Raw genomic sequence first — 21,153 nt, 5'->3', positions numbered from 1 at the left:
GATGAGCGCAATGGAAAAAAAAAACACTTTTACTGACGTCAATAAATCATTCTCTCGGGTGTGTGCGTCTTGCCGTTGCCTCTGAACTTTGGCAAGCGGGTGAATACGAAAACGACCTTAACTGGCGGTCATTCACACGTGGATTATTGTCCCCTCCCTCCCCCCCCCGTCAGCGAGACAGGTTGACACGGAAATATCCCTCTGGGCCCGTCTCCCCTCGCCTTGTTTTTACTTCTCTATTTCAGTTCAGCGTTGTTTTTTTTTAGCATCGAGTGGCACCGGTGCACAAATGCGACCGTTAATCCTTTAGTGGGGGGGGGGGGTGGGATCGGCCGTCGCGTCAGCCCAACCGTACAAGGAGGCCGCACACGGCCAAAACAAGCCGGGCGACCACCAAGCGCGCTGTTTGCTCTGCGATGGAGGCCGCTGCTCAGTGGGTGGAGAAGCGCGTGGGAGTGTATTTACGCTCATTCAAATTGTGTATGTATTTAAACTTGGAGGGCCCCCTTGAGGGCATTCTCATCATGACCATCATCATCATCGTCGTCATGAGGCGTGAGTTAGCCACTGCCGGATGAAAGCCACCGCCACCCTCTGTTAGTGGTTCTATGAGGTTGCAATCCGTCTAGCACCTACATGAGCTAATTTCGTCACTCCGTCTCCAGAATGATGTCCCATCGGATGCGTGCCTTTAGCTGCCGCTTCGTCGTGAGTCCGTTCTACTGTTCTGCCCAAGCCCTGATTAGTTTTCTCAAGTAGCCCCACCTACATTTCCACATTTATTGTCTGTCCGTCCATCCATATATCTGTCCGTCCTCAAGCGGTCACACCGATCATGAAAACAGAGAAGAGAAGCAGGAAGTGCATTGCGGACATTATGTTCCCGCTTAAAAAATCGAAATAAAAAATATTACATTTTCCTCCGGCCAGAGTAACGTAATGATTTCTCCAAGCTCCATCCTATTTTGGTCACGGCCAGATTTTCACCATCTCTAGTGTTTGCATAGCCCCTGGCATTCCATTTAATTTTGCTGTGCTGCAGTCTGTCGCTCGTAATCATCGGAGCGGTTGGCTGGGTGGGTGGGTGCATGCGTGAGTGAGTGGGCACGCCCGGGAGAAAGAGATGCGCGTGAGATGTGTATCATCAGCCGGAGCTGAGGGGGAGCTTTTATAACCCTTACACCACCTGATATGCACACTCACCCCTGGGGGTTAAGGTCTCTGTTTGCAAGGATCCAAGGTGTGTTTTTTTTAAACGCATCTATTTTTCTGCCAAGAAATTAGGTAGTCTATCCGCAATCTGTCTCTCTGTAAAGTTCAACCGTGCCCTTGAGCAGATCGAGGGAAAGCCACGGAGTTGGATGTCCGGACTGTTTACATTTTTCATTTAAAAATAATAACGATCATTTATGGCCCTTTGTGGATCCGCCACTACATTTTGGTCACGGTGGTTTGTTTGGCCATACTTCACGTGCTAATCAGTACGGGTTGGTGAACGGGCGGTACATTTTACCGGATTGGATGTCACTCGTAACTGATGTTAGCCGCGGCCGGGAACAAAACTCGGATCGCCGGGTTCACAGCACAGCATGAGCCTGCTATCCGCTGTGCCACCACTCCCAAAATGGGGTTGGGGAGTCCTTAATCCCAGTGGTGGAATTCTGAAATGTATGTTGCTTTTATTTTAGTTTTACCTCTCTGCTAAGGACCCACAACTGGGCACTCTCCCTTAGTACCCAAAACATCGTGGCTCGCTGGTAAAATGATTAAGCCATGGGAACGGATGTCCTGGAATGGTGTGATTTATTGGAGCGTGCTCATGCAATTTATGTACCCAACGCATGCCTCCACGTTGACACGGACGGCTCCGCTAATCCAGACGCAGCCGGTTCGCGATGCCAGGCGGGCCCCCCCACTCGAGGCCGTGCAGAGTGTGAACACGGCAGGAAAGTTATACCACAGCGCACTTTTCCGCGGCCATGGTTAGCTGTGAGGTCCGTTCCCGCGTCTTCAAAGAGGCCTGGTGGGGCAACTGGGTGTGAATTACTTCGACAGAGTTGGGGACGATTGATCGATTACGCCGATCGATGGATGGGCATTTCTAATCGGCTGCTTTTTTGTGGTCGATTTCATACCTGTCAATGCCTTATCAGTGCCCTACCTTATTACAGACCAATCAAACCTTATTGGTAACCCAGTGCCCTTATAAATCTCAACGTTCACCTTACAAAGTCCCATCACAATGGAGAAACACAAACAAATACACGTGTTTTTGCTTTTTTTGCCCGTATTGAAACGGCTGTACGCTGTATGGACCTGAAAACTTAATTTCCCTGTACAAGAATACGGCTAAACCGTACGGGTTTACAGGGATGCGATTACTCGGATCCCTTTTAAAAATGGCGGATTCTGCTTCCCGAAGGCAGGAAACCCCCCTACAAGTCACGCCCGGCGTGTCATGGCCGACGGCGCCGATGATGTCGTCGATGTTGGCATGCGTCACCCGTTACCTCCCGTCCAGCGGCACGTAAAGGTGAAATGAGCAAGACATTTACCTTCGACCGTTTCCACGTTGTGCGATTGGTCGAGCATTCAAAGGCGCTTATCGGTTAGAATGGACGATTACTTGAGTGATCAGATAGCCCAGTTTATAACCTCGTGGAACAAGATTAACTTATCCAGCAGAGAATGGGGATACAATGAGGACGCATCTGAGGTGGGGGGGGGGAGTTGGAACCTGCGAACTTTAATCAGGGGCGAGGTTGTCGCCACCCTGCCGCCCCATACATTCCAGAGATGTCTGATGACTTTTTGTGACGATAGGGAAATCGTGCCTCATGGCTTCACGTAGCTATGACCAACGTCAAGAGGGCATCTTGGCCAAGGTTGATGGCACTCCACCCCTCGCAGCAATTCGACGGATTGCCGCATTTCTCGGCAGCGGTTATGCCGTTTCACTTGAATGTGGTGGCCTCCGGGGACCGAAGGGGTGACGCAAGCCCATTACATACAGTCTTTACAATAAAAAAGAAACGTAAATTCTGACGGGCTTTCGTGTGTGTATGTGTATATAGGGAGCAAAATGTGGGGAGCGGTAGTGTAGCGGTTAGCGCTACGCTGCGCTACGAACCTGGCGACCCAAGTTCGATTTCCGCTCAAGGTCAACACCAGTGACGATTATCTGAACCGGTCCTGGGCCTCCCCTAGGTCGACTCAGCCTCAAATGAGTACCTGGTGCGGTGTGTAAACATCGCCACTGGGGAGACAAAGGTGGTCGGGCGTGGTGCTGGCTACCCACCCCCTCGTATACCGTTCCGGCCTTCATAGGTGGTCGCTAACAGCACTTGCCCCAACAGTCTGTTCAGGCTATACGGGGGATCTTTGTCTTTATCTATATAGGAAGCAAAGATTTCATTTTTAATTGACGAGTTTGTGATTTCAACTTGCCCTCCTCCATCATGCACTCGAGCCTAAAACATCCCTTTTCAATTGCATCTGCAACATTTTATTGCCACATCCCTTCCAAACTTCCACATTGCTAACGCTTATCGTTTCGAGCGTCTGATGAAGTACATCAGTGCCAGGCAATTTGCTTTCCAACGGTCGAGTCATTATATATACATTATTTGAAAAAAATGTAGCTCGGCAGATCACCGTGACTTTCACAATAATGTTGACAAGCAACACTCACAGACCGCTCATCCTCCCCAAGGGAGAATTCATCATCAGTGTGAGAGGAGCTTTTGAATTTCCCAGGGCTCTTGTCAACTGCCAGCCTGATCAGTCCACCTCGGTGAAAAGAGGAATGGTGAGGGGGAGGGCGTGAGGGACGGGGGGCGGGGGAGGGTGAAATTTGTGTCTTCCCTGTGAATGCTGCTGAATATTCGTTGTGTGCTATTGATGAATAAAACCATGGGATTCTTGCCGGTTAACTTGACCAGAAATTCGTACTTTCTCCGCTCTGAATATGTGTCGACAACACACGCAAATGCGAGGGACAGATGAAGGCGGCCGCCCATTGCACTTACCGCATTGCCTGCTGGTATTGTTGTGTCAAGCCAATAAATAGGCACTCACTCACACCGACATTTTACTACAGCTTGAATAATAATAATAAAACCTCCTTGCGTGTGCACATCGGTGTATGCACGTGTGTGTGTGCGGTGGCACGGTGGTTTGTGCACCGCCCTACAAATCCGAGTTTGGATTCCCAGCCACGGCTGACGTCAACAGCGAAGCGAGCAACATCTAAAGCGGGTGCTGGGCCTCGCTCCCCATCGACCACAACCTCCACTGTGGCACCCGACGTGGCGTGTAAATGTCAGTACCAGGAAGATCAAAAACCGGCCGTGCGCGGCGCCGGCCACGCCACCCTCCTTGTGGTGGCACGTCGGCATCAATCGGTGCTCGCGATAAAACACTTGCCCCAGCCGACGGTGGTGCTGGTGGGAGGGGGATCTTTATGTAATCGTGCACATGTGTGGTGTCCGTGTAGCTCAATGGCCATCCTGAGCGACTGCATGAAGAACAAGACCCTGGTGGCGTTCTTCCGCGAGAGGCAGACGGCTCTCCGGCATTCGCTGCCGCTCGGCTCGTACCTGCTGAAGCCCGTGCAGCGAATCCTCAAGTACCACCTCTTCCTGAAGGTGGCCCACGCGCGCTCCTCTCCCGCACGCACTGGACGAGCGATGTCACATTCGTTCGTTTGTTTAATTGTCTCACGTTGCGAAAGGTGCTTTGTTTTCGGCCGATTGCGTTTTTGCCGATTGCATCCCTGATAAGTGCCAGCGACGTGGTGGTAAAGTGGGATGAATGAACGCTCACAGCGAGCAGTGCATCACCCTGTGTCAAAGATTGGCATTGGATGGAAGCTGACATCACAGAACTACTTCTGATGCTGCTTCAATCGAGCTTTTTGTCTACAATGGTGACCACACCTTTGATGTGTCCTGGAAAGAATGTTCTACGCAAGTCTATAAAACCTATGTTTTTTAATTCTCAGAAATGTTTCCAAGTTAAAAAACTAATTCAATACGACGTGGGGGTTTTTTGTGCGTGCAGTAATTGGTGAATGGGCGCAGACCATCGACTCACTACCCTTGAGGACCCGGTTTAATTGCAGGTGGCTGAATCCCAGATTTTAATCCGGGGTCTCAGCAGTTAATTGCTCAATGCCTCTGACCCCTGTACCACCTGACCACTGAATGGATAATGTGTCTCATAATAATATATATATTTTTAAAAATCATAATTCATGCTAATTGCATCTCACGACACTGTACAATAATTACATGCATAATCACATGAAGGGATGCATTATATTTATATAGCAATTATTAGGTAAATAACTTCTTCAGAAATGTTATAATGAATTCACTCATCAAGAAATGGTATGAAAAAAAAGGCATTTCAAGCAAAATCTTTCACAACAGAGGTCCAGAAAATGACGTCTTAAATATTGAACATTCATTGCTCATCTCTGAACAAGCTCTCGTTGATTTTCATTTGATTCATGAAAGGATAACAGTTATTTTCCATTTTTGTATTTGTTTATGCGTTCCTCCATCTACCCATCGTCTTCAGCACTCGCAATGTTTCCAAGGCACCGCGTTATAAAGTGTCATCTCAACTATAAAGCTAGTCAATGTTTGTGCCGCCGTTAAACCGGGGTCATTGTCATAAATGTTTGCCTACCCTCTATTTATCTGCTACAAGGCAGTGCTAGAGATGACGTCTTTGTTTGTCCTCAGTCATCCAGCAATGGATTTCCGTCAGGGATCCTGTACACGTAAGATAATGGCAAATGTGCAAGCCCTGCAATTGCTCTCTCGCGCTTAGAGGGAGCTCTAGACAGCCCCAATTCGAGGTTATTTTGGCCTACTCTTCCATACTGACCAGGTGGAAGTATCCACGCTGTACCCCACCACACGCGTCCTGCCGATCGGCTTAACGCGGTGAATCCACTCGTGCCGCTCGGTGGCCAAGGTAGGGGGTGGACGATTTAGGAAAGCGCTCGCACCGTCGTTTCAACCGCCGCGCCGGGAGATCCAAACGAACCGGCTGACCCCTCTCCGTCGCGAGTCCAGTGCGCCGACCGTCACACCGGGGCGCACAAACGTGACGATGATGAGCTTGTCCGCGAGTCAACGGCCGTAACCCCGCGGTGCCGCCTGCCATCCGTCCGTCGCAGGACATCGCGAGCCGGCTGGACAACGGTGCAGAGGGCCACGACGTGGTCAACAGGGCCCTGGCGGCGATGCACGGCGTGGCGCAGTCCATTAACGAGATGAAGCGCAAGCACGAGCACGCCATACGCGCGCAGGTGGGCGCGCCAGGAACACCCCCCAACCCCTCCCCCCACCCCCCCCCCCCTGGCCTTTTTCTGCTTTAGAGAGGAGCAGCGGCCGATCTTGCCTGCCGGTTCACCGATCTCACCCGCCGGAGGCGCAACAGTCACTCGCTGCGCCAAACCCATTCTGTACCGCCGCCGGCTAATTTGGTTTCGATATCGGCTCCCTGCCGAGGGTTGCCACCTCTGAGATACAAAAATTTGGATGTCTCGCATGATCAACATAACGTATGTTGAACTTCTTTTAAACCGTATGTAGCCAACCTTGCGAATCGAAGGTGCGGGGGAAGACAGTTTTCAATCTAGATTTGAAAGTGGCTTTCTAATATCAGAAGGAAGTGCATGTCCGACGGCCGCAGAAGCGCATCTGAAAGTGCGCGATGCGGTGACCGTCTGTTTGATGGCCAGCCAAAAGCTGCCACTAGGATGACTGGTGATCCTGTGATACTCCTTGACGACAGCAGAAAGGTATTTCGGTTCATTTGTGGCAAGCACTTTGTGTGTAATGAACGCGACCTTGTAATGCATTCCTTCGGCAACCGGGAGCCAATGCAGCTCGCCAACAGAATTTTTGGTCACTAGCGGCTGCAGGGCTCGCACCAAACCCCGTTGTCGTGCGCACGCCGCAGGAGATCCAGGGCCTGCTGGTGTGCGGCAAGGTTCGGCTGAACCTGGATGAGCTGGGCGAGCTGGTGCAAGAGGGGACCTTCCAGGTGAAGCACGGGCGCAAGGAGCGCACGCTGTTCCTCTTCGCCAAGGCGCTGCTCGTCACCAAGCGGCGTGACGACGGCACCTTCACGCACAAGTCCTGCATCAACGTGAGCGTGCGAGGCGCGAGCGGGAGAACGGGCGGGCCGGGGCGATGCTCGCCAAATGAGCGTGCGGAGCTGGCGGATGGGTGTGGGCGGCGCGGGCGAATGGGGTTTGGATAGAGCCAGCGATTGATTGTCACGTGATTACGGGAGGCTCGAGCTGATTCAGATATATATACGGATCACGATGATTCGTGTGTGTTTGTGTTTTGATTGCTTGCTTGCGGGCGCCGCTGTTTTGTGTTTGCGCTGCCCAGTGCGATAACCTGATGATGTCGGAGAATACCAAGGAGCAGACGTTCAGCGTGTGGAACCAGCGGGACCCAAAGACTCGTATCACCTTCCAGGTTTAGCATCATCATTACTTCAGTTTATTATTTTAAACGTTTGAAGTTTTTCCTCGGATTTGTTTTTTTCCCCTCATTGTGCTCATCGCCATCGACGTCACGAGACAATTTGCCCCGTTCGCAACGCTCACACGGAAGTGGCAACCCTCCGTGTTTAGAGAATGGCCCTCGGAAATGAATATCACAGAGCTACCGCTGAGGTCAACCTTCAAGTCACCTGCGGTCAACGCAGTAGGGGGCCTCACTTTCCCACCCATCCTGCCATGTGTGTGTAAATGTCGCATTCGTTGCATGGCAGCTAAACTAATACTTTTAGATATCAGGGCTGGAATTTAGCCAAATTAAATGAATAACTAAATTCATTGTGATGATTTGCGACCAGGCTGAGGCAATGATGACCAAGCTGATACCATCAACACACTACGCTTAAGAACCCATTGTAATCATTATTTTTTTTTCATACTTACTAGCATTGTTCTCATTACTGTTATCATCATTGCCGTCATTGCACTGATTATTTTTGTTATAATTACTGTCATAATTTTTTCAATCAATGTGGCCCAATTCCTGCCCTCCCATGAGCCTGCCCCCCATCTTCCTTGACCTTGCCCTGCCCTGCCCCTGCCCCCTCAGACCAAGTTGCTGAATGAGCAGAGGCTGTGGACTTTCCATCTGAAGAAGCTCATCCTGAAGAGTCACCCGACGGTCGTGCCAGAGCGGGTGCGTGTGTCCCTCAGTGTTGCGCCTCACCGGGCCTACCTACCCCACACACACCGGGCCTGCCTACCAAACAAACACCGGGGCCTACCCCCACCCACACCAAGCTATCACCTGCGGCCAGGTCGCCTCAGAAAAAGATCTCGTAGCTCAGCTGGTTTTAGCTCGTAGACTAAACATTAGTTTGAGTGGTTTATCTTCTTGGTTCTTTCGGTAAAGTCACGTAGAAGGGAAATAATAAAATAATAAAAATAAAACATAATAAAATAATAAAATCATTCTCAAGACGTTTCGGCCACAACGCAAGCGTGACTTTACCGAAAGAACCAAGAAGATGAATCCCTGCAGTCACGAAAGCTTTAAATCGAAATTGAGTGTTTTAGTTGGTTCGAAGAGCCAACACACACTCTTAGGTTCTTTCGGTAAAGTCACGTAGATAAAATAATAATAATAATATAATAATAATAAATGAAAATTACTAGATTAAATCACAATCATTTATTATTCTTTAATTTATTATTATTTTACCTACGTGACTTTACCGAAATAACCTAAGAGTATGAATCCTTGCAGTCTCGAAAGCTTCAAATCTAGAGCCAACACACGTTAGAGACATCGTCTTGGCCGTTGGTAAAAGCAACGGTCTAGAGTGGGAGGCGTCGTTGGGATGGGCTTGATGGCCGGTGGCTGAGACTTGCAGCAAAGTAGCAGCCAATAAGAGGAAACGCACGCCCGAGAGAGACAACCGCCACAGAGATGGAGCGACGAGATCGGCTCCTACGCCAGGAGAGAGACGGATCATCGCGAAGCCGCGAGGGAAAGCGACGGCCGTGAGAGGCTTTTGTCCAGCAGTAGATAGACCATGGCTGATGATGATTGCGCTGACAGTCTTGCACGTGAATGACTTCTTATTTGTGTCTTCTCCAGCCACCGGAGGCCAATCATTTCGCCGCAACTTTAGGAAAGAATTTACCCTCAATCTCGACAAATCACATCGTCGTGAGGGGAGGGGCAGTGAATTGTTACTTTACAAAATAAAAAGATACCATGATGCACATGCGGTTGAGTATTATCCACGGCTAAATTAGAAAGGAAAATGAATGCAAGTCCCTTGAGGAATTGATTGCGTGCGTTATTCACCAATGCAAAAAAACCACTAATCTCATTGGATTTTCACTTTGTACAATAAATTAGATTGAAATCCACTAATCTCCTTTAACAAAAAAATACTTTTGGTCTTCCGCATGATTTTAAATAAAGGTCATCCGTCCATGACTTCCCATGAGTCATTTAGTTTGTTTTTATTAAATGTACTAAATATATTTTCAGGGACTGCATTCACCAGCCATTTAAAATAAAGACCGTGGCTTCTTTGTTCATTTGTATTTTTGGACCCTTTCCCACCGCGGCCGCGCGCGCGATGCAACGGACGCGATAAGATAAATCCTCAAAGCGCTCCTTCGCTTCCAAATGCATTTCCCCTTGCGGATGTGAGGACGGAGTTAAAAAAAAAAGACGTTGATAACAATAAAAATACGCCCGACACAATGAATACGGCGAAGGCGGAGAAGAGAAACACCTGTAGCCACCTCTGCCACCTGCTTGTGACAAATTGGGAGCAAAATCTTCCTTTTAAAACACAGACACCGTTCATCATCTGCAGCGTGTCACACCGGTGGGCCTAGCAATTAATCACAGTATCAACCAGCCATCTCTTTTTTCTTCTTCCCCTCCCACCGTGGATTATATGGCCGCAACGTTTTGAAACGTATTTTTTCGTATAGAAATATTCCCTCGTAGTTAATATCGTTGCAGCACATTACGGCTTTAATCGTTCAACTTGCACGGAATAAAGTTTGGGGGGTTGGGGAGCGTCTGCAGCTGGACGGCATCATTCCGACTGCTAAGTACTGAACTGATGGCTTTGGGCAGTGTGACGTCTCCAGAAGGGATGACGGTGGCCGATGGTCTAGAAATATGACGCCTCCGAGATTACGTCCGTCGAAGAGATGGATCGATTAAATGCCGTTCGTGCGCCGGGCGCTGGGCGGATTGTTGCGTCGCAGGTTCGTGGGAGATGGAGATGGCCTTTTTGGAGGCCTTCATCCAGCAGTGGATTGTTCTTGGCTGATGATGATTACGACGGTGGTGGGGTGTGGTTTATGTCGCAGAATCTTGTCGTGAAAGACGCTGGATTTTGCTTGACATTCTTTGAGAGATCGGTTCTTCATATTTTTTGCCTCCTAGGTCAGTCACTCTTGCAAATGAGACTCATCCTGCACTCTCGTTCTCACCACCTGGTTAAAAAAACTAACTTGAAACTCTACCCAAATGTTGCTTGCTTGAAATGAAGACTCGCACACATGCATAGTATAAAGACTTGCACACATGCGAGTCTTCATGCAAGCATAGTAGGCATGTGGTTGCAAAAGGTGTTGTGTGTTCTTTGTTTGGATCTTTGGACTGTTTTATGCTGCGCAGTGCCCTGCTGTTATCTGTACTGACTCTGTGCTTAATTTTGTAACTGGAAACCCATAATATAGTTTTGTATCACTTATATAACAATGATGATGATCGTATTAATGATAATGCTTATGGTGATGGTAACTGGTGTGCTTTTGTTGTTATTCTTGCAGGCAATGCAAGTTATTTTGGATGTGAACCTATTGGGTAAGTGCCCTCTCTCGATATTCCTGCAACTGTTCAGATGTTGTAGCTTCCGGGTAAAGGATGTATTCACCTTGTGCTATCCACGCGATGCTGCCAGGGTCGTGTTAATGGTTAGCACCGACTGACTGGACTTGCAATCCAGAGGTAGCTGGTTTCAATTCATTCTCCCGGTGTGGCAATCAAACCAACAGGGCTACTTTATTAATTTTCTTCACCACCGTGTGTGGTGGGGTAAAGTGTGGGTACTCCCTCCTCTTCCGAGACGTCTATCCCGGCATGCAGGAGTACGGTAAGTCCTCGCTTCACGTGTTTTCACACGTCGCGTTTTCGCTACAACGCAGTTCTTCTGTTGGGGAACACTTTTTCGCGCAACGCGCTCCGTTATAGCGCGGCTTGGGAGCGGTCGACGGCGAACTACGTTCTTGAGCTGCGCGGGCTGAGTGGTGTGGGAATTATGGGTATACGCACGGAATGATACGGCACATCGCGTTACCCTGTCACACCTGCGATAAGCACGGTTGGCTACGTGCAGTGCGAAAGAAGTTCAAGATACGTGCGTACTTGTCAGTTCTTCATGTGTGTGCGTACATCAGACCTCTCAACCCCCACCTTTTCCCATTACTCCTTACGGGGAAATTGTTTAACACGGCACTTTTAGAGGAAGGCATCTGCTACCACCGCGTTCAACGAGAAACACATTCCTGCGGAGGGAGCTGGTAGGAACGTTGGGTTGCTCGGTCAATGGCCAGGGTCAACGGCGGCGTGGTGTATTCCGCAAATATGCCCGACTGTGAGGGCGGGCACAAGCCGGCGTGAGTAGGTTAAACGTTGAGTTTTATAAGGGCACCACGGGGTGACCAGCCCCTCCCCTCCCAGCCCCACCCCACACCCAGCCCCACCCTCCCCACCCAGTGCCTCCCTACCCTCCCCACCCAGCCCCTCCCCACCCAGCCCCTCCCCACCCTCCCCACCCACCCCACCCAGCCCCTTCCCCACCCTCCCCTCCCACCCAGCCCCACCCTCCCCACCCAGCCCCGCCCTGCACGACGGACGGACGGACACAATAATCCCCTGTGGGCTAGGTGTAACCAGGAGGTTCCTACCAGTAATTGCTACTCTAGACCAACTATCCTCGATCAGGGGGCTCTCCAGAGCTCCATCCAGTGGATGGAAGCGCTTTCATCAGCCGCGGCATGAGCGAGCAGTTGCAGGGCTGCGCCTTTACTCCTTTGCGGTGCACAACTCCGAAGGATGCAAGGTGTGAAGAATTCACGAGCGTTCCGTACCATCGATCTCATTGCCATGTTGTACCCTTTAGATTGACAAGAGAGCCGACCGAACGGTAGAAGAACAAATGGCTAAAGTATATCTTTTAAGGAATACGTATTTATTTTACACGCATACGTAAAAAATAACATTTCCATCGCGGGTGGGAAGGAGCGTGATTGCGAGCGGCTATATGAATCATCGTAGTCCCCGGGCTCTGTCGAGATAAACCTGAATTCATTCGTGCGTCTGTTTGCGTTTCACAACGCTGCGCGATTTGCTCGCGGTTTCATTTTCTATGCCGTGCAGGCTTGGCGGTTCACGGGCATAGGCACTCTCCGAGCACGTAATGCCCGAGTCTAGGGCCCTTTGTTAATCCACTGCTGGATGAAGGTCTCCCGCTGGGGAGAGCTGTTTGACCATGCTTCACAAGCCATACTGATAATTATCAGTATGGATTGTTGAAGAGGGTGGGGGGGGGGGGGATTGTTACTTCCCACTCATGTTAGCCGTGGCCAGAAGTCGAACTCAGATGGTCGACGTTGTAAGCGTAGTGCGCCAACTGCCGTGCCACCGCTATAGGAAGCGATTGAAGAAGTTATCAAAAGGAAGGCAGCAAAGTGGGGCCAAAGATTAATAGGATCAGCTGTGGTTTAGCCGATCAAAAAAATGAAGAAGGGTGGTGGTGTTGGCGGCGGCATCTATAACACTTTAACTTTAATATCATCGCAGGACTCCCTTGCAGCAGGAAGACACTCGGTCTCATTGGGATGTCGCCTGGAAAATAAAAAGTTATTGATTCATTCGTTGTGTCCGTTTTTGGCCCGAGGCTATTTGGGAGCGACGCCATGCGCGGTATCGCAACATTCGGCGATGCCAGGCAGAAGTAGAGCCCTCGATCTGCCACGTTGGCTTTTAAAACCGAAAGGAAAAAAAACACCTCCGTTATTATTCTAATATATTTATTGACATGGTTATTTTGCACCATGTACTCAAGCATGATTGAATTACCCCCCCTGCTATTAGATAATTGGGAACATTGATGTCACGGAAGCTAACATTTGTTTAAAGAGAAAGCGAGAGACGGAGGGAAAAAGAAGTGCAATTAACATGACGAATGTCCGCCTCCGATCCACGTGTGTGGCCAGGCGGCCCAAGGTCTGCTTGAGCTGCGGGGGCCGCAAACGTGTGTCGGAGGTGAAGAAGTGGCATTGCACGTCGAGTGGTTCGGGCACGAATGTAGAGAAACACATGGTTCGACATCGGCAAAAATGTCACCGCAGTAATCGACTGACCGGTCTTCTAGCTACCAAGAGGTGATTTCGAGGGAGACGGCTGTCACTTTGTGGACGCGTGTCGCCCCGTCTTGATGCGGAAAAACTCCAGCAAATTGCACACTTCGGTTGGCGGTCGACGTTTGAAGTGGACTGCGACCCCCCCACCAAATCACTCGACACGCCTGCGTATGTTCAGCGAGAGCAGTTGGTGCGATTGCTAGCGCAACGGTCCTTCGCTGACTATGCGTGATGAACGAATGAATGTAGAAACACGCGTGCACACATCAACAACAGCAGCAGCAGCAACTGCCGTTCGCCACCAAGTGGCGACGACGTGACCACGTCGCTTGTGCCAGGCCACGGGACAGACCCAGGTGCCCTGAGTTGACTGACTAAGATGACAGGTAGATGCACCACCTGTGCGCTCCCCACTGTGCCGATCCGCTGCGCTTTAGCCGCCCCAGCGCTGCGCACGGACACGCGGATTCACGCATAGGCCGGCACGCACGCACGCTCGCGAGTGCGGTGGTGAAAATATGCGCCGCCGCCGCTGCAGCTGCTACCCCTATGAAATGATTTAATTTCAGATTTTTTATTTTATCGCACATATTCTTTTTCTAAGAAAATGCTCGATGGGGGGGGGGGGCAGTATTAACATATCCGTCCACACGTGGTGCCATGAACTCCGCGACGTATTTCAATGGACGGGCGTTCTCTTTGGGTGTTTTTTGTTGTAATTTTCTAGTTTGTAATACCCCTGCTTGGGCTTTGCGCAGTTGCTCTGCCATGCGGCCCTCCGACGTGTTTTCAGGTTGTTCGGCAACGATGTCCGACGTTTCGCCCCACGTGCCGAGGAGCTGCTTCAGGAACTCAAATCAGTTTGTGAAGAAGCTTCCTGAACGTGGAACGAATCGTCGGACATCGGGCCGAACGCCACGGCGAACAACCTGAAGGGCAATGCTGCATCAGGACTTTGTCAGGCACCGAAGCAAATAGGCGTTTCACAATTCGTAAAGAGACAAGATTATCTTCGGATGACGATACTTGCGTCAAATCATGCGTGCAAGGATCGGATATGATTTATGCTCATCACGTGCTAATGTTATTCCTGAGCTAATGGAACGAATGAGGCAGAACACACACATATCAGAATGCAAATGGGGCAGGACACACGTGACGAGTGGCAGTACAAACAAGATGGGGACCGTACAAGACGGACGATACAAACGAGGCAACGTGAGATGGAAGATACAAAATTGGGTGCATTGCAAACGAGACGCTCGGAGTAGGACGACAACAACAAAAAACACAATCGATTCTTAAATAGAATCGTGACCAAGAATCGTCACAATTCATCCAATCACGGGGGGGGGGGGGGGTGAGATTACGAACCGTCATTTCCCCCTTGAGCAATAACTACTTCATTATGCACACAATTTATGAATGTTGCTTTTCATCACGGCAAATGGAACGGAATTGGGGCTTAAAAAACATTATCCCTTGGCTTACACTTTGGCCCATCAAGATCTTTTTCCTGATGAAACGTAAAATTGTACAACACCGACACATCAAAGCTGAGAACATTAAGTACGACCTCTTGACCTCTCGGACCTCCCCGAGGTCGCGCAGCGGCGGAAGCCCCCCCCCTCCCCGCGTAATCTCGGCGTGTCCTCGTTTCTGCGTCGACCCCCCCCCCCCCCCAGTCGGAGGTTATTGTTTTGTGTTTTTTATATATTAAGAATCAATATGTCGGTCCTCATTTGCGTAATCATTGGGCTGGGGTTCAGGTTCGCCGTATGCTAATTCGGCGCCCGACTAAGTGCCATCCCGGGAGACCCGGAGTGACTGGACCTCGTGCGGTGGAATGCCCCCCCCGCCCCCCCCCCGCCCGCCCCGCCCCCCCCGCACTACCTTTGGCCACAGCCAAAGCAGGAGCTGTACTGGATGTGGTGCGCTGGTTGTGGAAATGTTTTCTGCACGAAATTTCCAAGTTTACTATGCTTCATCTTCTTGGTTCTTTCGGTAAAGTCACATAGAAGGGAAATAATAAAATAATACAAATAAAACATAATAAAATAATGTTTTATTTTTAATAAAATAATAAAAATAAGAAGAATAAAATAACGTTTATTTATTTTATTTTATTATTTCCCTTCTACGTGACTTTACCGAAAGAACCAAGAAGATGAATCCGTGCAGTCACGAAAGCTTTAAATCGAAATTTCCTATGTTTGTTTTCTCATTCATGTGTACCTGATGATGATGATGATTGCTTGTGTTGCAATCGAAACATCGTATTCTATTATTTCATTTAATTGTTTTCTACGTGACTTTAACGCAAGAACCAAAGAGTAATATTTTCTGGGTCATTGACCTAGACAGACCCGGACACAACCCGGCTGAAATTAAGCTCTGGTTAGAGCCCTTCAGTGATCACCCTTGTCTTCGTTTACCCATTTCATGAGACCCACGTGAAGCCCTTCATCCAGCAGCGTATTGACACAAGAGCTGTACATGCAATCTCAAGCCCTGCTGTGGCCCCTTCCCTCCGATGCCCTTTCGTACGCGTGGCCCAGCCGGTTCAGTCGGCATCCTTTGATGGCCGATCGCCACTGCAGGTACTCTCCGGATTACAAGATGCACTTTTTCTCCCCCTGCATTTCCAAGAAAAAAATTGGGGGCTGCTTCCCACAACCCTTGTGCGTGACCTGATTTGTATAACTAGATTGACATCGGACACACGCTTTGGTGGATGCGTGTTAATCACCGGAGCAACTTATCATCCAGAGAATACGGTCATATCAATCTTCATAGTCACCGATAATGAGAATAATTATGGGGCTGTCTCTGCGCGCCCGGGCTGCCCCTCTCGTGTCCCAGTTCCACCGATGCCTCAGTGCAGCCCAGAGGTCGCAACCGGGTACCCGATACCCGTACCCTCCCTGATACCCGGCTACCTGTACCTGGCCGGGTACGGGTACGGGTACCCGTTTGCGACCCTAGTGCGGCCGGGTACGGGTACGGGTAAGGAATCAAAACCCGTTTGCGACCTCTGGTGCAGCACTCGCAAAGGGGAGAGGGATGGCTCCGTCCAAGGCGGCGGTGGCGGCGGCGGCGGGATCGATGGCGGTGAGTTAGCGCCGATCCGTGCCCTCCTGTCCTCACCTCCCGTCGCGCGCCCTCGCGTGCGTTAAACGGCTGTCTCCCCCCCCCCCCCCCCCCTCTTGTCGACGCCTCGAGGAAAGCCTTAATCATTGTAATCATCCGGCATCACCCACAGGCCGTGATCAATCGGCGGAGTGACGTCGTCGCCGCCATCGTCGTCATCTTCGGCCATCCGTCACGGCGCGATAGTGCCGCGCTGACAGGCAAGGTCGGCGGTTGTGTGACCCCGGGTCAATGAGCAGTGACGCCTGCCGAGAGTTGGGGTGTTCGTTGCTGTTGCGAGGCCTCGTCCTTGCGGCCCGACGCTCGATGCTCAAACGTCTCTTGCCGTTAATAACACCTGACTTATTTTTGGACTTTCCCCCAAATTTTATCCCAGATAGTTCCATCAATGGTCACGTTGTCGTGAGACAAAGTATCGGGTCTGGATCTCTCACTGCGCAGTGCCACCCTTCGTGCTAGAAAACGGCCCGCAGAAGCAGAAATCGCAGAACTACTTCTGCGATGCCTTCAAGTGACCTCTCTTGCACACAGTAGTAGTAGTACTATTACGCTTGTTTACCCAGGAAAGCCTCACCGAGTCTCAAGTCTCTCTTCGCGAAAGGTCCTGAAAAGCGGCTGAGTTGACTCGGCCAAGCCATGGCCATGAATCTAACGGGAGGGCTTCAAGATCATAACTCAGGGCACTAACCTCTATGCCACCACTCCAAACGCAAAGACTTTTGGGGCAAGTGCTGTTCGCGAACGCCTGTGAAGACCGGCACGGCACACGAGGGGGTGAGGGGCCAGCACCACGCCCAGCCGCCTTTGTCTCCACCGTGGCGTTGTTCACACACCACACCAGGTAATGATTTGAGGCCGATTTGACCTCGGGGAGCAGGAATCGAACTCGGGGGGACGCCGGGTTCGTGGCGCAGCACACTCGCCACTACCGCCGCTCCAGCGACAGCAGCCGCGAAATTGCCACAGAGCGGCGGTGACGTCACCACGTTGCTTGTGCCAGGTTATATATATGTGTTCTTAGGTTTTTTCGGTAAAGTCACGTAGGTAAAAAATGAAAATTGATACAATTAATAAAAGTAAAATAATTTTTTACCTACGTGACTTTGCCGAAAAAACCTAAGAATATGAATCCTTGCAGTCACGAAAGCTTCAAATCCAGGTTGTATATGTTGAACTTCTTTCACACCGCACATTGCCATCTGTGCCAATCGATTCCCGAGGGGCGGTTAGCTGCACTCTGAGGCTATGCGAAGGAGGTCACAGGAGAGACCCAGGTGCCATAGGACGGTCCACTGCACACAGATTCACCCACGTGAACCGATCTGCAGGGTGATTGAACTCTTGGGTGCGTTGCTTCCTTCAGCTGCCATTCTGTCACCAATATCATCCGTCGACGACCATCATCCCTTACGGCGTTGCTCCGCACAAGCCCCCCTTACGTTCCTGAGCAGCCAATGTGGCGTCTGTAATTGGTGTTTGTTCCCATATCCATGAGCTCCTATTTTTATCATCGTATAATTGTTGCCATTATCAACAAGTTAAATGGCTGTAATTGAGGGGGTAAGGACATCTCTACAAATTATTTTAATGCGATTCATGTGTGCAATAATGAAAGGTTTATTCGTGAAACAAACAGGATCAATTTGCTCCGCATTTTTTGTCTTACAAACACAAATGAGTGCCGTGTTTATTTACCCTTTCTCATTCACCGCGGCCTAAATGTGTTTGTTCGGAGAGAGAGAGAAAAAAGAGGACGTGTAAATATTTGCCAATGGTGCCGAGAACCGTGCCTTTTTTTTCCTCTCAAAGGAAGTAGAGTAATAATAAATATATTTCGATACATCAGTTCTGTTTTTCATGAACCCCTTTTGACGCAAACTGCGCAGAACTTATTTGACAGTCGTGACAAAAAGTTGAGGCTCACCGGCCGAGGTTTGAATAATTTAAGATGTTTCGATGGCAGTTAAGAGAATGTATGTACGTACGCTGACCTTCTTTCGCGCCGTACGTAGCCAAACGTGCGTCAGCGCCCTCTGACGAAACGCCGGCTTCCCAGTGGCTGGGTGCAACGTCCGTGCTCGGCGCGACCGCGACCGGACATTTGAGAACCTCCTCCCCCCCTCACCCCCGCCTAACCCCCCCCACCCTTTCGCGCCCCACGGGGTAGCCCCGCTCGTCTTAATTGGCTGCTTTGGCCGCATTGGATTACGCGTCCAGTTCAATTACGCCCACGCACGGAGGATCATTACGGCTCACCTGGCACAGCGCGCATCCCCGCGCGGCCCGGGGGCTCCAGATAAACTGCCCGTAACTCATGCGGCCTTTTAAACAAAAGAGCCGATTGAAACGATCGCCGCCCCCCTCTCCACGTACATATATTAAAAATGTAATTAACTTTGCCGGCAGGGTGGCGCAGCGGTAACGCTTCGTGCCGCGCAGCAGGAAGAGCCTCAATTCGATTCCCGACCCGGGCGCCTATCTGTGTGGAGTTTGTCCGTTCTCACCCAGTTCTGCGTGGGTTTCCTGCGGGTTCTCCGCTTTATTCCCGCATTTCGACGGACGCACATGGCAAAACCCCACATCCCAATGCCGGTAAAGTAACCCGCAAATGACTCTCTCAATTCGATCAGAATCGGATACTTTACTCAGACTGGAGGAACCTGTGAAGCTCTTTTGTCACAGATGTTCAACAGTGGCGATGTTAGCGCACAGCTGGGGAACCCCTTGAGAAGCAAATCTAGAGACTCGGTGAGACTTTCCTGGGCGAAAAACACCCACCCCCTCCCCCCCGCCCTCACGAAATTCCATATCGTGCGGCGCGATTTACCCAGCCAATTACGACGGTCGCCATCGCAGCTCCGATGCCGTCACTCCACGGCGCGGCGAGCCCTCCGGGTGCGGGAGGTGTGCGGCTCGTTGCCAGGTGCCCGGTTCTTATTCACGCGCATGCGCCTCTGTGCGTCCGCGCGCTCGCGTGCTCGCCTGTCTGTCTATTGCGTGCACTCGTGAACGTGCCTTTGTTTATGTTTTTATGTTCGCTCGTGCGCGCGCATTTATATACGCGTAGTTTTACGTGCATCTGTGCACATGTTCGTGCGTTGACGTGCATCTGTGTTTACGCGCAATCGTACGTGTGCCGCAAAGTCTGAGCGAGCGAACGATCGTCACACCACGAAGGTCACGTCCCCAGTAAACGTGTCCAATGTCGGCCCCGGCGGCTCCGCATTTACTGAGTCACAGGTTACGACACCGCCGGGTTCGTGCCGTCGTACAGTCGCCGCCTCTAACGGTGGCGGCGACGACGACGTTGCGCAGCGCGCGGTGGAAACGGCGCTCGCCGCGTGCGTCACGTGCGTCACGTGCCGGCCACCGCTGCGTGGGCGCTCGAACGCGAATCCCGCGGGAGCCCCGGGCCGTCGTGTTCCCCCGCGGCACGGCGCCCAAACGTGACTGGAAAATTACCGTTAATTGTCGCCAAGTTTGACGGGCCGTGGGCGGCAGCATCCGTCTACTTGCAAATCACAAAATAGTCAAGCGGGTAATGTCTCCTTCGCGTATAACCTGCCTCTCAGCGTTAATAAATTAATGCATTTTTGTTGCATACCCCCGTCGGCCCCAACGGCCTTCTGGGAATGTATCATTTCTGTGGCGTTGATTTGGTACGAGCAAACTGTGGACAGGTTTTGACGTAAATATTCACATGGGCTTACTTGAATCAATGCTGGTGAACTGCCAGGTGTTATAGGCGAGGACCCCTCTCTTTGAGAAAGGGGCCTAGTTCGATGCAAAATTCTATAATATGTAGCACATTAAATCATTAGCTTCAACGCTAATGATTTAATTTGCGTGCGCAAATGAGATGAGTTGTGGCGTCATTGAGCTCCTTGCATAATGAATGAACAGATCATGTTGAGCTTGTGAAGACCGCGAGCATATTGGTTAGGAAAGGACACTGCAATCCTGGGAATTAATTCCCGGTCACGTTAATCATCAACGGCAAGTGGGTATCCAAATCCGCCTCGGACCTCCGCAAGGTGAACTCAGCGTTCATTTATTCCCAGCAGGCGCTGTGTGGCATTGACCACACTCCGTTCATTGTGTGCCACGATGACCTTCGGGGGTTGCTCGCCACGTGCACTTGCCCCATTGGTCTGCACGGCCATACGTGACAGCGTGGCGGGAACCTTTGTCTTTGTGTGAGCAGTGCGTTCATGAAGATCCCCCGTAGATAGCCTTAACAGACTGTTGGGGCAAGTGCTGTTAACGAGCACCTATGAAGGCCAGAATTGCGCACGAGGATGATGGGTGGCCAGCACCATGCCCGACCGCCTTTGTATCCCCAGTGGCGTTATTTTTACACACCGCACCAGGTACTCATTTGAGACTGAGTCGAACTAGGGGAGGCCCAGGACTGTTTCAGATAACCATCACTGGGGTTGGCCGTGAGCGGGAAATGAACCCGGATCACGAGGTTCGTAGCGCAGCAAGCTAACCGCGACACTACCGCTTCCCACACGCACACACATGCACACGTACGCACGCACACA

General features: G+C 50.7%; 1 protein-coding gene across 2 annotated transcripts in view; it reads left to right on the top strand.

The window, feature by feature from the left end:
• LOC144943154 (uncharacterized) overlaps window positions 1-21,153 on the top strand; it is a 101,443-nt gene that overhangs the window by 61,234 nt on the left and 19,056 nt on the right. For both annotated transcript variants that reach the window (XM_078870380.1, XM_078870379.1), the window contains exons 6-11: window positions 4,496-4,646; window positions 6,191-6,322; window positions 6,979-7,167; window positions 7,419-7,508; window positions 8,142-8,228; window positions 10,862-10,895. In XM_078870380.1, the coding sequence (XP_078726506.1) occupies window positions 4,496-4,646; window positions 6,191-6,322; window positions 6,979-7,167; window positions 7,419-7,508; window positions 8,142-8,228; window positions 10,862-10,895 (683 nt within the window). The remainder of the gene's footprint in view (window positions 1-4,495; window positions 4,647-6,190; window positions 6,323-6,978; window positions 7,168-7,418; window positions 7,509-8,141; window positions 8,229-10,861; window positions 10,896-21,153) is intronic.

Source organism: Lampetra fluviatilis, chromosome 30 (assembly GCF_964198595.1).
Source record: "Lampetra fluviatilis chromosome 30, kcLamFluv1.1, whole genome shotgun sequence".
Classification (NCBI taxonomy): Eukaryota; Metazoa; Chordata; class Hyperoartia; order Petromyzontiformes; family Petromyzontidae; genus Lampetra; species Lampetra fluviatilis.
The sequence above is the reverse complement of the archived record's forward strand: the minus strand, read 5'-3'. Positions and strand labels throughout refer to the sequence as shown.